Source organism: Sinohyriopsis cumingii, chromosome 6 (assembly GCF_028554795.1).
Source record: "Sinohyriopsis cumingii isolate HCF-2022 chromosome 6, ASM2855479v2, whole genome shotgun sequence".
Taxonomy (NCBI): domain Eukaryota; kingdom Metazoa; phylum Mollusca; class Bivalvia; order Unionida; family Unionidae; genus Sinohyriopsis; species Sinohyriopsis cumingii.
The window spans coordinates 154,400,668-154,414,794 of record NC_142966.1 but is presented as its reverse complement, the minus strand read 5'-3'; the positions used below and the strand labels follow the sequence as shown (position 1 = coordinate 154,414,794).

Genomic DNA, 14,127 nt, shown 5'->3' with positions numbered 1-14,127 from the left:
ATTACCGTAGTCTCTTTGGAGGCTCTTGGGATTAGTGGGACCCATTACAAAGGAGGTTATATATATAGGTGGAGAGCAAGCCATGTCCTGTGTTTAGGGAGGAGCAGCACATTGCTCATTCTGTGTGGGCAGAGTGCGAGTCATGCCCTCCCATGAGAGAGGAGCAGTACCCTCTCTTTTCCACTTGGACAAAAGGTAGGTGATGCCCTCCCATCAAAGATGATCAGCATGCTATTTCGTCCATAAGGGCAGAGATTGAGTGGTCCACCATCCACTCTCCTACAGCTTGATGCAGGCTGAAAAAGTCAAAACCTCTCACTCAAATTAAGGGGGAAATGGCACCTTTCAGTCCACGGGGCTTGTTGTTTGCAATGGGATGAAGACAGATTCTAGAGATACAAGTTGTTTTACAACCCTTTGGTCACCCAGCGCTGGTCGTCAGTCAATGGAGCACATTTGGTAAGGGGATAAGGATGGGGTTGAGACCCCCTTCTCTTGGGATTGAAGTTTCATCCCATTGAGGATTAGGAATAGGCATACAAACACTAGGGAAAAGAGGTTCAGGTCAAGGTACCACCCCCATTTTTCCTATAATCCCTCAAAATTCCTATGGGATGGGAGGCTTTTCACTGCTGTAAAGCAATTGGCCCTTTCTGTGCATGCAGTCATAGGCTTCATTACCTTGGCTACATGGTAGAGAGGTCGATGCTTTGATCCATGAACATACATCTTCCTATTATAACTATAGGTCAAAAAGTGTAGGAAGGAGGGGTATTTCTTCCCCCAAACTCACAAAGATGTAACCACTGTTCCACCTACTGCTGAGCCTGCTACTGGGACTCACTGTTAGCTCTTGAGTCGGGTGTTGCAGATTAGCTTCCTGTTACAACCAAGTCTCTACAGCACCAGATGGACATTGGGTTGAAAAGAGTTGCCTCCTATGAGTGAGAACAGGATGAATGTCTTTTTCTGTTCTTGTTTTGCATTAATTTGATACAGACGGGCACACCCTCCATTGGGTCCCATCCATCAATAAAGGTGGCAGAGGAGGATGAGAGCTGGTCTTTCAACAAAGTGGTAAACAAGGTGTACCATCTTTTACCCCATGATCCATGTCTCGAGTCTTGTGACTCTTTATGATGCTAACTTTTTTTAAAGCATGGATAAACTTTCTGGGGCTACCTCTCAATCAGATCTCGTTTATCCTCACTTGGTTACAAATGAGGTGCTTTTCCAGAAGTGTACTAAGGGCAAGGACATTTTTTGCTAGACAGCTTGAAGGGATATCTGTCCCCCACACTCCACATTGATCCCCTTGGTCTCTGCGTCAAGCTATATGGCTATACCTGTTCCTGGCCAATTAAACGTCCACTTTCATTCCAAAGCAACTTGATGGGTAAGTCGCTACTTACTTTAAGCTTGCATGCTGATCACTTTTCAACAGTATTGTTTGACCCACTGAGGGTTGAATCTCTGGGCCTTGTCAGTCAGGCTTCACCACCTCTGCTCTGTTACACGACTAACAATGTCTTTGTATAGCACAGTAAGAACTTTTGATTGCTGCTTCCCTGGAAGCAGAGACTATCGTTTTTATTTGGGTGGGAGGGGCTCATCCCCTCCTCGTCTCCTCGGTATCTCAGAGACCAGCAATATGGGCTATTTGTATCTGCTGCTGGCCTATCAAACCATCCAAGAAGTGGACTGTCCATTGGATCCATCAGTGAAGTTCTTTAAAACTCCACAGCCCCAGTCAAAGCAAGAGCCCCATTTCAATACCCCCCCCCCCCAGAAGGGTATGCTACAAAGGCACAGGGAGAAGTTAGCAGGCCTTTCCACTTCCTAAATCTTGGGACTTGCTCCTTCTCCTTCAGAGTGTTCCTCTTCCATTAGTTTCTACCAGATTGTGGCTGGGTCCTCTATGTTATAAAGGCAGATAGAGATTTTGGTTTCGGTTTTGTTTCTTTATTTAGGTCCCTCTAGTTAGGCCCTCGTAAACCTTGGATGGTAGCTCATCTAGGAGAAGGAAAACTCCGATTCCAAACCTCTGCTGCCTTGTGGCTATACCCACTCATGGGAAAGGCTAAGGGAGTAAACCCCGACAGAAAATCCGGAGATGGAGTCCCTAAGGCGGTATGACATTGACTTCAACGTCATTCCGGCAACTCCTGCGACGCCGTTGGTGCCAAGCTGTATCGGCATTCGTCGTTCCCTTGGGCACACCAGCTGCGTGGAGAGGGGGGATCTGCTGCATGGGCAACAGCTGATTCTCCATACCACCCTGCCCAGGCTTCATAGCTCCACTGGAGAGGACACTCCAGCGTCGTCGTATGGCGTCGGCACAACACGAGAAGTAGCAGTTTACCGGTTCTAAGTCAAAGCTCGATTGGCGTAGAGCTTGGCACCAGGGGTTACTTCTGACGGTGGGAGAGATCATCAGGTCTCACTGGACAGCTACCGCCCGCCTCAAACTGGGCAGCCCCCAGTCAGTAAGGTGCTGCCCGCCATGGCCTGCCTGCTTCACTGGGTGCGTGGAGCTTAGAGAACCATCTCGACAAGTGGGCCACAAAACTCTGCACCAGGAAAGACTAAAAGAAGAAATAAAAAGACTCCAACTCTTCATTTTGCAACCTGGAACATCAGGACCATGTGTCCTGGATTGACCACTGACCTACAGCAGATCCACGATGCACGGAAGACTGCCGTCATTGACAGAGAACTCTCCCGACTGAACATCGACATTGCCTGCCTCCAGGAGACCCGACTGGCTGACAGCGGCACCATCAGGGAAGCCAATTACACATTCTTTTGGCAGGGGAAGCCCTTGGACGAACCTAGGCAGCATGGTGTAGGCTTTGCCGTCAAGAACACGCTAATCGCCTTCATTGAACCTCCATCATCAGGTACTGAGAGAATCCTTGCCCTCCGGCTGTCAACATCCTTAGGCCCGGTCAACATCTTCAGTGTGTACGCTCCAACCCTCTACTCCACCTACGAGGAGAAAGACAAGTTTTATGAGGCTCTGGATCAGGCAATATCCAGTATCCCCAACAATGAAAGCCTTTACTTACTAGGAGACTTCAATGCTAGAGTGGGAGCTGACCATGAGGCCTGGTCCACCTGTCTCGGCTTTTACGGAAGGGGCAAGATCAATGAGAATGGTCAGCGACTGCTGGAGATGTGCTGCTCCCACAGCCTATGTGTGACAAACACTTTCTTCAAATGCAAGGAGATCCACCAGGTGTCGTGGAGACACCCACGTTCACGCCACTGGCACCAGCTAGACCTCGTCATCACCAGGCGTGCAGAACTGGCCAGTGTCCTCCTTACCCGCAGCTACCACAGTGCCGATTGTGACACGGACCATTCCCTCGTGGCCAGCAAGGTGCGAATATTACCCAAGAAGCTGCACCACGCCAAGAAGAAGGGTCATCCACGTATCAACACCTGCTGTGCAAGCAACCCAGAGAAAACACAGCAGTTCATCAGCAAACTGAAGGAAGCCCTCACCAAAGTGACACCTGATGACACCATTGATTCCAAGTGGTCCCATATCCGTGACTCTGTGTACAATTCAGCCATCACAGTTTACGGGAAGAGGGAGCGAAAGAATGTCGACTGGTATGAGGCAAACTGGGAGGAGATGGAGCCCGTGACTGAGGCAAAGAGGAAAGCCCTCCTGGCATACAAGGCTGCACCTAGCCCCAGAACACTACAAGCCCTCAGGATTGCAAGGAATAACGCCCAGAAGACCGCCCGCCACTGTGCCAACACCTACTGGCTGAACCTTTGCAACAGTATACAGACAGCTGCTGACACCGGGGATACAAGAGGAATGTATGAGGGTATCAAACAAGCGACAGGCCTCCCCAGCTACAAGACCGCCCCCCTCAAGTCCAAGACGGGCGAAGTCATCACAGACCAGGGGAAACAACTGCAGCGATGGGTTGAGCACTATCTCGAGCTATATGCAACCCAAAACAATGTCACTGGAACTGCCCTGGATGCCATTCCAGACCTGCCTGTCATGGAGGAGCTAGACACACAGCCCACCCTGGAAGAGCTCGGAAAAGCCATCGATTGCCTTGCCTGTGGGAAGGCTCCCGGAAGCGACGGCATTCCGCCTGAAGTCCTCAAGAGCGGAAAACCAGCACTGCTCGAGCCCCTACACACACTCCTCTGCCTTTGCTGGGAACAGGGATACATCCCACAGGACATGCGTGATGCCAACATCGTCACTTTGTACAAAAACAAAGGAGACCGTAGCGACTGCAACAACTATCGGGGCATCTCCCTCCTCAGTATCGTCGGAAAGGCCTTCGCCCGTGTTGCCTTGGCACGCTTGCAGATCCTAGCCTCCCGCGTCTACCCAGAATCCCAGTGTGGATTTCGAGCCGGCAGGTCAACTGTAGACATGATCTTCTCACTACGTCAGCTGCAGGAGAAGTGTCGTGAGCAGCGGATGCCCCTCTACATTGCCTTCATAGACCTGACGAAGGCGTTTGACATGGTTAGTCGGAGTGGACTCTTCAGACTTCTGCAGAAGATTGGCTGCCCCCCACGTCTGCTTGCTGTCATTATGTCGTTCCACGAGAACATGCACAGCACAGTGTGCTTCAATGGCGCAGCATCTGAAGCATTCCCAGTCGTTAGCGGAGTCAAACAAGGCTGTGTCCTTGCACCGACGCTCTTTGCCATCTTCTTCTCCATGCTTCTCCAGTACGCATTCAAGGACTGCAGCGAGGGAGTGTACATCCATACCAGGGCTGACGGCAAGCTGTTCAACATCGCCCGTCTCCGTGCTAAGACTAAAGTCACAGAGGTACTCGTCCGTGAATTGCTCTTTGCCGACGATGCAGCCTTGACATCACACACGGAAGATGGACTTCAGCAGCTGGTATGCTGCCTCTCCCATGCATGTAAGGAATTTGGACTGACCATCAGTTTGAAGAAAACAAATGTCATGGCACAGGACACAGACTCCCCTCCCTCTGTCTCCATCGATGGGTACAATTTGGAAGTTGTCGAGAACTTCACATACCTCGGGTCTAACATCTCCAGCTCACTCTCCATTGATTCTGAGGTGGGCGGCAGGATTGCCAAGGCAGCAGCAGTGATGGCCAGACTTAACCAGAGGGTCTGGAACAACCCCAACCTCACAGAGAAGACCAAACTGCGTGTCTACCAAGCGTGCGTGCTCAGCTCACTTCTCTACAGCAGCGAAACATGGACCACCTATGCAAGACACGAGAGGAAACTCAACAGCTTCCACCTGAGATGTCTGCGGCGCATTCTGCACATCCAGTGGCAGGACAAAGTACCCAACACAGAGGTTCTAGAACGCGCCAACATGAACAGCATGTTCTCCATACTCAGCGAGAGGCGCCTTCGCTGGCTCGGCCATGTCAAGAGAATGGACCCAGGTCGCATTCCCAAGGACCTGTTATATGGGGAGTTAGCAGAAGGTGCACGACCAACTGGACGACCACATCTGCGCTACAAAAATGTTTGCAAGAAGGATATGAAGACAGCAAACATCAATGTCAATGACTGGGAGAGCTGTGCAAACAACCGTTCCAGCTGGCGTCTAGCTGTCAGGCAGGGAGTTCAAAACGCAGAGGAAAAGAGAAGAATAAAGCAAGCTGAAAAGAGAGCTAAAAAGAAGGATAAGCAAAAGCGTACTTTGGAGCTATGCCATCGTCTCTCGTAGACGGACGGATGCCAAGGAGTTAGGCCCTGCTCTGAAACCAGTTGAATCTGGTGTATTTAAAGCAAGAGGTGCTGTCCCTTCTTCAGAAGGGTACAATAGAAAGGTGGTTCAGTCCGTTTAATGTCATTAGGTATCCCAATCCTCCTCTGTTGATGTTTATTTCACAAGGGCTGCCGTGAGTCCCTCAGACTAAATCTGTCTTGCTGTTGGTCTATAGTGACCAGGGTAGGTCTTCATAAGTTTGCTTACATAGGATTAATTTCCAGCCATTTTTTGTCTATGTCCGTATGGACAGAATAGTCTTTATCCTGTCCATTTTGGAGGTACTGAGAGCAATAACCATGCTGTTGGCTTGTCTTTTCCTTTTTCCACTGGAGACTTCGTACTCCACAATGAGATGAACATAGTTCTCACAATCAGACTGTACTGGTGTCCTTTCCTGTCTTTCCTTTAAGGCAAACTGGAAACTGCATAAGGTCCCTCTGAATGTTCTGATTTCTCAAGGTGTGTATTCCCACCATCATCTGATTTGGTGGACAAATCAGCATCATTTTCTGACCCTGTACACATCCCCCACCAATACCACACTCCTTTCCGATTCTGTGTGCAATTCACCTTGAGTTGAAAGGATAGACTTTGCATGGATCATGTTCCAAGAAGAATGTATCATTCACCTCATCAATTTCAGCATGAGCATAATGTTTTTGGCCTTTCAGGGAAGCATCAATAAAACGAGATTGCTGTGTGACGGTCTCTGGTGATGACATTGGCAGCATCATAACTTGGGAGGCACGTATCTGTTTTTTCTGTGTGGAAGTTTGGAATTTCCTATGCTGCGTGCTTCAGAAGATGTCTCTCTCCAAGCTAGTCACATTCCTTGTAAAACAGTATTTTTGAGGACAGTCTCTCAAATAAAGGGTAGATGGTGCTCACAGAATGCCTATATGCCAGTCCATAGTGGAATTCCATGTTCCAACTTTCAGGGACACCATTGGTGGACCTGTATGAAGGTTGAACAACAATCTTCCATTTTTTTTGTTTCCCCAGTCACAATCCAGACAACCTTGACAGTGGACACTTGTAGCCTGAAGTGGGATTGTATGTTCACTTTTGCCTTTCCATCCTTCAGGAGCAATCCTCTGGCAATTCACAAGTAAGGAACTCCACTGCTCATTTCATTTTCTTAGCCCCTCAGTTGCTGATTTTCTTCTGTCCTCTTTTGAGGAGAAACTGCTGTTTCTACCATTAAGCACTTTAGGACAGCCCTATTCAACACTTGTAATTTTTTGATAGGCTTTTCCATGGGGACAAACTTGCACATTGTAGACCTATTCAAGTATAAAGACCTACCAAGCCTAGTGTTTTACTCACTAATGCTTTGATGGAATCTCCCTTGCATTTATGGTCTCCAAGTAAAAATTCCTTACCCAAAATCCTGTTTTCTTGCTGTCACTAGTATCTGCATGACAAAGGAAGGACCTTCATGACCCGTCCCAAAAATCTGGCTGTATGAGGTTCATTGGAGTTTGCTTTTCTCATTGCCAACCAGTTTCTTTTAGCAATGCCAGCTTCCATCAGTTGCTCCACTTCTAATGGAGATCTGCAATTATATCTCTGCAGGGAATGATCCATTGAGACTTTTATGCCAAGTTAGAGCTATCTGCTTTAATTTGACAGCTACTAAAGGGAAAAGAAGGGGTACAAAACTTCTTTTCCGCTCCTCATGGGTTCATCTGAACATTGCTTCCACTGTTCTACGTGGATTGCATTTTCTATCAGGAAAACTTGTCCATCCCATCCTGAAAGGGACCCTTCATTCATCAGATTGAGCTCATGAGGTTTGAGCCATTGCCACCTCATCGGTCAGTCTAACTCGATAGCGTCTGGAGAATTTGATGAAGCTGCATTTTGGCAACTTCACACTACCTTCTCTTCTTTTACAATCACTCATGGGGTCACCAAAGTGAAGACATATTTTCCATTTGTAGCTCAGAAAATAACTTCTGTGGATACCATCCAGTAGCTTTTAATGCAATGCTACAATGATTGTTCTGTGTTCTTGTGACTCAGATATGTTGTCTGTATATTTCGAGTTCATAAACCAGTCTGCTGACCATAAATGGGAGGAAGTAACTGCCTTTAATGACTTGATGCCGAATTATGTCTGTCACGGAAAACCACATTTCATCTTGTATGCTTTTATTTGATTTCTTTTTAAACAAGCAAAATTCACAAACCTCAATTCTTTATAGAATTTTGGCAGAATGGGATGCATCTCTCTCAAAGAAAAACAAATATTGTATAGATTTTAAATTTTTGTTAGTAAGTAAATAACTGACAATTACTTTTTTCTTCTGGTAGCAGAAACAAATATCTGACAATTCTTTCAAGAATGTAATGCCAGAAGTTAATATTAGAAGAGTAACTGAGCCTATATTTGATGTTGCCTACATTGTCGGTACAGTAAAACCTGTTATGAGAGACCACCCCTTCTGCCAACCAAAAGCGGTCTCTCAAGACAGGTGGTCTCTCATAAGAGGTGTGTGAAAATGGACTGGTTTTCAGGGTCAGTAGTTAGCATTTTTGAAAAATAAATAATACCCATACTCACTGTACATGTATCATATCCTTTATTCATGAATCTTGTTAAATAATGCATGCATTCCTCTCAAAATATCTTTATATAATAAAGATATACATCTATCAAACAATGAGAATAAAATTTATATTTCAACATCACATTAATATGTACAAAAAGTGAACTGTTAGATATGATGTATATATCTTATTTTATACACTTATTCACTTGTTTTTTTAAAAGAAATCCATTATACTTCTTTGTTGACATGTTTTACTCAGCTATTTGGTCTGAACATGTATCTCAATTATTGCCTTTTCCTGAATCAACTTTCCACTTACTGGTATGTTTTTACTCCTTGCAACACAAAACCACTCCCATACTCGCTCGTTCAGATCTCCGTAAACTGTCCGTCGTGCTGTGGCATATTTCCTCTGTGCTTGTGCACCTTTCTGCCATTCGTTTCTAATGGACTTCTTGTCTTTGATTACATTTTGAACTTGCGTTTTACCGACGCTTAAGCTGACTGCTATTTTGCGAGTGGTCTCGCCTTTTTCATTTCTTTCAATGACATTAATCCTTTCTTCCAGTGTTAAAATGTTTCTTTTTTTCAGCGGAGATTCTGCCGTTGTTATTAGTGTTGACGTTATAAAGACTATCCGTTTTGATCAGGTTTTGGGGAATTGTGGAATAAATATATATTATGTACCAATGAATGAAACCAAAAGACATTATTAACTCATCAAGAAACAATACATTTATTCTGAGACAAAGTTTAAATCAACAGCGTTATAGCTCGATAAACAAATGTTCCGACCATCTGCACCCATGTAAACAGATTGTGGCTTGGTGAAACACTAACAAAAGAAATAAAAAATAATTTAAAAAAAATCCAGAAATGATTCTCACTTACTAGTATTAAAGACAATGAGCTCATTCACCCTCCAGGCATTATGGATTAACTGGAAAGCAAACGACGTACTTAAACCAACAGTGAAGCCCTTTCAAACGATTTCTCACTTGGACATAAGGACTACCGGCGTTTTGTGAGTTTTCATACAGATAAAGAAAAAATACAAACCTCTAAATTGACTGCGTATATCCATCATTACTCCCTCTGATGTTACTCTTACTGGCTATTCACATGACTTCGGCACTACAATGGCGGTTAGTGACATGTACTTTAGTCTGGTTTACTGCAGTTTACAAATGACACCGTATGCTGGAGTTGTAAATTTCACAAAACTGGTACTGTAGCAAGACAAATTATTTTTAAATACTTTATTAGAGCAATCTTTGCTATTTATGCAGTCAGTCTTTGTTACAAAGGATTAAATGATGGTTACAGGTGTTTATCCCGATATATGGTTGTTCAACTATAGTGTTATTTAATGTGCACTTTGTTTGCATACTACATTTATCCCGAGCTCTAGTGTTTACAAAGGATTAAGTTAAGGTCAGTGGTGTCAATCTGTTTTGATTTTTTGGCGATGCGGTCGTTCATAGCAGTGTCAAAATGCATATTTTGCCAAGAAATCGCGGTCGCTGGTTGCGTTCAGCAGGTGGTCGTTCATAACGGAGCGTTTATATAGTAAAATCGATCCATGCATTACGATTGTGGTCGGAAATGACAGGTGGTCGCTCATAGCAGAGGTCGCTCATGACAGGTTTTACTGTAATAGCATTTACAAGTATTTGACATCAGGTATTTTATTTATGTATCAGCTAAGTACAAGTAATTCAAGTTCTTAGTATTTTGCAACGCTGAAAATGTATATTTAATTCGAGTGCATTATCAGATGCTATAAATAAAAACTAGATTAATGGTAACATCTTTTAATTTGACATTGTAGTTTCTTGTACTGAGCATGATCTAGCACAACATATATTCTTCATCATTTCAGAAAGTATTGATCTCGTGCAGAACTGCCGACTTTGAACTTTCATGACTGATTATTGCAAGGTTGCGGAAGCTTACATAAAGTATTTTAGGTTTTGCAAGCTTGCAGACCTAAATAAATTTCTTTTGCAAGCTTATAAGCTTGCAGACTTTGAAAAATTCCTTTTGCAGGTTTGTGCGAGCACCCTTACTAGCTATCTTGTTGTAAGCATGCATTTTCGTTTGGCTAGCAATGAATGTGAAGAGATGATTATATGTATGGATAAAATCTTCTTTTTTGAATGCAGATAAAGTTGATCCACAGTTGTGTATCTTCTCGTTGGTTTTCAGGTACGATATAACAGGTCTTGGAGAAGCACAGCTACAAAGACTGAGAGACCTTCATATCTCAAAGGTAGGTTAAAATACAGGAATAAATCCAAATGTATGTTGTGATACAATAATAAAACCCTGCCACATAATTTTTTAAACTATATTTGTAAATCACTCTGGTTGTATGTTTGTCTTGGTCTTCATGTATATATCTGGCAGGCAGGTAACTATATACCCATCTGTCACTCTGTCTGGGTGCTTCAGAAGCTTTGTTGTCAAAGCATTAGGCTTGTAATTAAAGGTTTGTGGGTTTTATATCTGCCGAGGTCCTCTGAGGCTGGAAGCCCTTTTCTTTGGCATAATAGAGACAGTAATCTCTTAAAAGTGCTATTAAAGCCAACCAGCCAACCAACCATCTATCTACCTGTCTTTCCTAACTAATTTGTCCATCCATTCTACCTTCCTTCTATCTCAGATCAGCCCTGATTGGCTACCATGGTGTATCACTGAGCAGGGCACTTTATTCCATTTGCCTTGGCACTAAATAACCTGTGTTGCTGTGCCATAAAGCACCTGACCAGCAAAATGAAACCAAACCAATCTATCTTTAAATACATCTAATATGGTATATATATTAACAAAGGAAATTGAAAACAATCAGCCAGACTGTTTTGAACACATGTTTACAAATTATATGGAGTGTACATTCATTCATTTGGCCTCGATCCTGTCTGTATGCTTGATCCGGTTTCTGCATTCAATGGCCAATCCTGCCTGTAGTCATGGTTTGTTTCATGCATTCAGTGGCCGATTCCGTAACCAGTCATGGTGAATGCGTGTTAGATACAACATCTCTGATTGGTTACAGATGGGTTTTTTCAAAGAATCAGACCAATATTAAACCAAGCAGAAATGATTGTACTTTCCTAATTGAGAGCAGTTCCACTACACGTGTTCTGCTTATGAAAAATTGTAAAGGGTGAAAATGAAGAGTTTCTTGGGTTTGATCTAGAAAATATTGAGCAAGCAAAGGAAAGATATGTTCAGCATTTGGATATTTTGCAAGATTTAGATTCGGACATAAAAGTTTCTGAGAATGAATCGTCAGAAGAAGTTTATGCTGATAGCGATGATGAAATTAAGGGCTGATGACATGATATTTCTAGAAATGTTGCACATAATTTTGTAAATAGTGTATAAATAAGTTGTGAAAGACTTGGAAAAATGGTAAATAAAATACATCACTGTGTAGACAAATTCATTTGGAGTAATTGGTGAAAATTTCGTGTATTTTTATTGGATATAAAAAGAGAAATTAAGAGTAAATGCATGTGCATGATGTTTACAAAATTTCCCAAACAGGTTACAACTCTGGGGCACAAATAGCTAGACACAGCTTAGTGCTGCTAGGGCGTAACAGCAGTGATACTGATAACAGTGCTGGGGCTGAATGAGTTAAAATGAAGTTTTGTGTGGGTGTGTTTGGGTAAACTGCTTTTAATTTTGCAGTAATTGTTGCCGAGTGCCTGCCTCCCACCCTGCTCTGATGTATTGCATAATCATCTGTGAAAAGATCATATGTTCATGTGACATGCAAGTGGTGTGCAAAATGGTCATTCTGACTTTCTTCCACTCTGGGGTAGAATGTGTTCACATTGAATAGACCAAGAGTTGTTAGTACGAGAATAGGTTAGCTATACGATAGTGGCAGGTGCATATTGCATAATTGAAATTAGTTTTAACCCTCTCCCATACATTTTTGTGTCCGAAGATATATATGCATATTAAAAATATTATTTTCAGTGTACTAGCACATGTGGATGTAAGCAAAAATGTCATTACAAAATTGGCGAGATCGCCAAACAGTACACACCAGTGACCAGCTTTTGTTCATTTACCATGTCAATAAATTGTTATAAACTGCTGCGACTGATTTTGTATGTGATTATTTTGCATGTGTATATTTTTCAGTTTGTCCAAGATGATATAAAGGTCATAAAGACTGCATAATTTACAGGCTGCTTAATTTACCAGGCAAACTGTACTATAGAGTATAGTACAGTACTGACATAGTGCAAATCATATAGCTCATATCCTTGTTTATTCCTAGAAATATTTACATGTAGACTTTGCCTTATTCATCGTTTTTACAAAATCACATTTGAACTAGACATCCATTGCTACTATATTTACTTTGACCCCGTGCAGAAGAGTTTAAATTTTTAAGATACAAGTTATTTTACAAAATGATGCAAGTTATATTAAAATATGCACATCTCCAATTACTGATCATTATTGATACATTTTAATTCCGTGTTTCAGCATACCATAACATAAAACTATAGTTCTCCACACTATTTATTCCACTTTTCATTGTGGCCAGCTTTTTGTTTTGGCATTTCCTTTTGTTTTTAATTTACAGATGTCTTTTATTTCCTGACAGCAGGCCAGGTGGTTGTTTGAACCCTCAAACTGGCATGGGAAAATGGGTATTTTTGTCTGGTGGCAGTGCTAGTACCCGTTTGTTCGTAACAACAATAATCCATGCCAGTTAACTGTTAAACAGTGAAAAGTGGGTTGAGCTGGATGAGATATCATGCATAATAGTAGTACTAAATTATTTGGCCCACAAAACTGTTATTATAGTGATTAATCACTGATTATCATTGTCTATCAATTAAGATACGAGTAGATGTGCAAAGTTGTCTTTTGCTGAATAGTTCCTTCTACTACATAATATTGGCATGATTCCTGTAGCTGAGTAAAAAGGTACTTGTTTATGAATTTTGTTGTTGTAGGGTTTAATGCCATTTTGCAGCACAGGATAGGCTATACATGGTGGCCAGTAGAACGGGTGGAGGGAAAACCCCTGGAAGAACCACCGAGCCATGAGAAGCTACTGGCAGGCTTTCTCACATACCCACGTTAGCCGAGCCTGAGACTTGAACCCACCATGACAGGGGTGAGAATCGATGGCAGTGATCCGTAATGGCGAGCGCTTTAGACCATGCCTCCGCTCAGGGCTCCCTTGTTTATGGTCACTTACATCAAAGCAAACTACATCAGAGTTTCCAAGGTGTTGACAGTTATTTTCAAAGCATTATTTATGAAACTTCTTTATTGTATTTTGGAGATAATATACAAGTTAATTGCGGTGGTGCCTTTGATTCAGATTTATTTAGTGCAAGTTAAAATATTCAATCTACATGCAGTGATGCAGTTCTGTAAATATACTCTAAATATGAGCACTGAACCGAACACTGCTGTTGTTCATTGTTGTCATACTGTAATCACATTTTAATGAGTTAGGTAATTATACTTTTAAGACAGAAAAAGAATATAATTACTGTTGCAATTTGATAAAAATTTCTAATGCAGTAATGTGTAAATAAAAGTCAGAAGGGAGAGGTTATTGTTACAAATGTATACAGCAACCGATAATGCTTCATTCTTGTCATCATTCGATCAAATTGTACATACCTGAATTGGTAGAAATAATGAGAAAACAGGGAGAATTCAATAATTTTATTGACTTTTCAAACAAATGATATTAACTTGTAAAATTTTCCTGTAATAATTCAAGATAATATTTCTTGACAACTATGAAGTAATATATTTTGTTGTCTGTGT

General features: G+C 42.5%; 1 protein-coding gene across 2 annotated transcripts in view; it reads left to right on the top strand.

The window, feature by feature from the left end:
- The window catches only part of LOC149798310 (uncharacterized), a 238,663-nt gene that overhangs the window by 89,929 nt on the left and 134,607 nt on the right, over nt 1-14,127 (top strand). For both annotated transcript variants that reach the window (XM_089963443.1, XM_089963442.1), the window contains exon 7: nt 10,516-10,579. In XM_089963443.1, the coding sequence (XP_089819569.1) occupies nt 10,516-10,579 (64 nt within the window). The remainder of the gene's footprint in view (nt 1-10,515; nt 10,580-14,127) is intronic.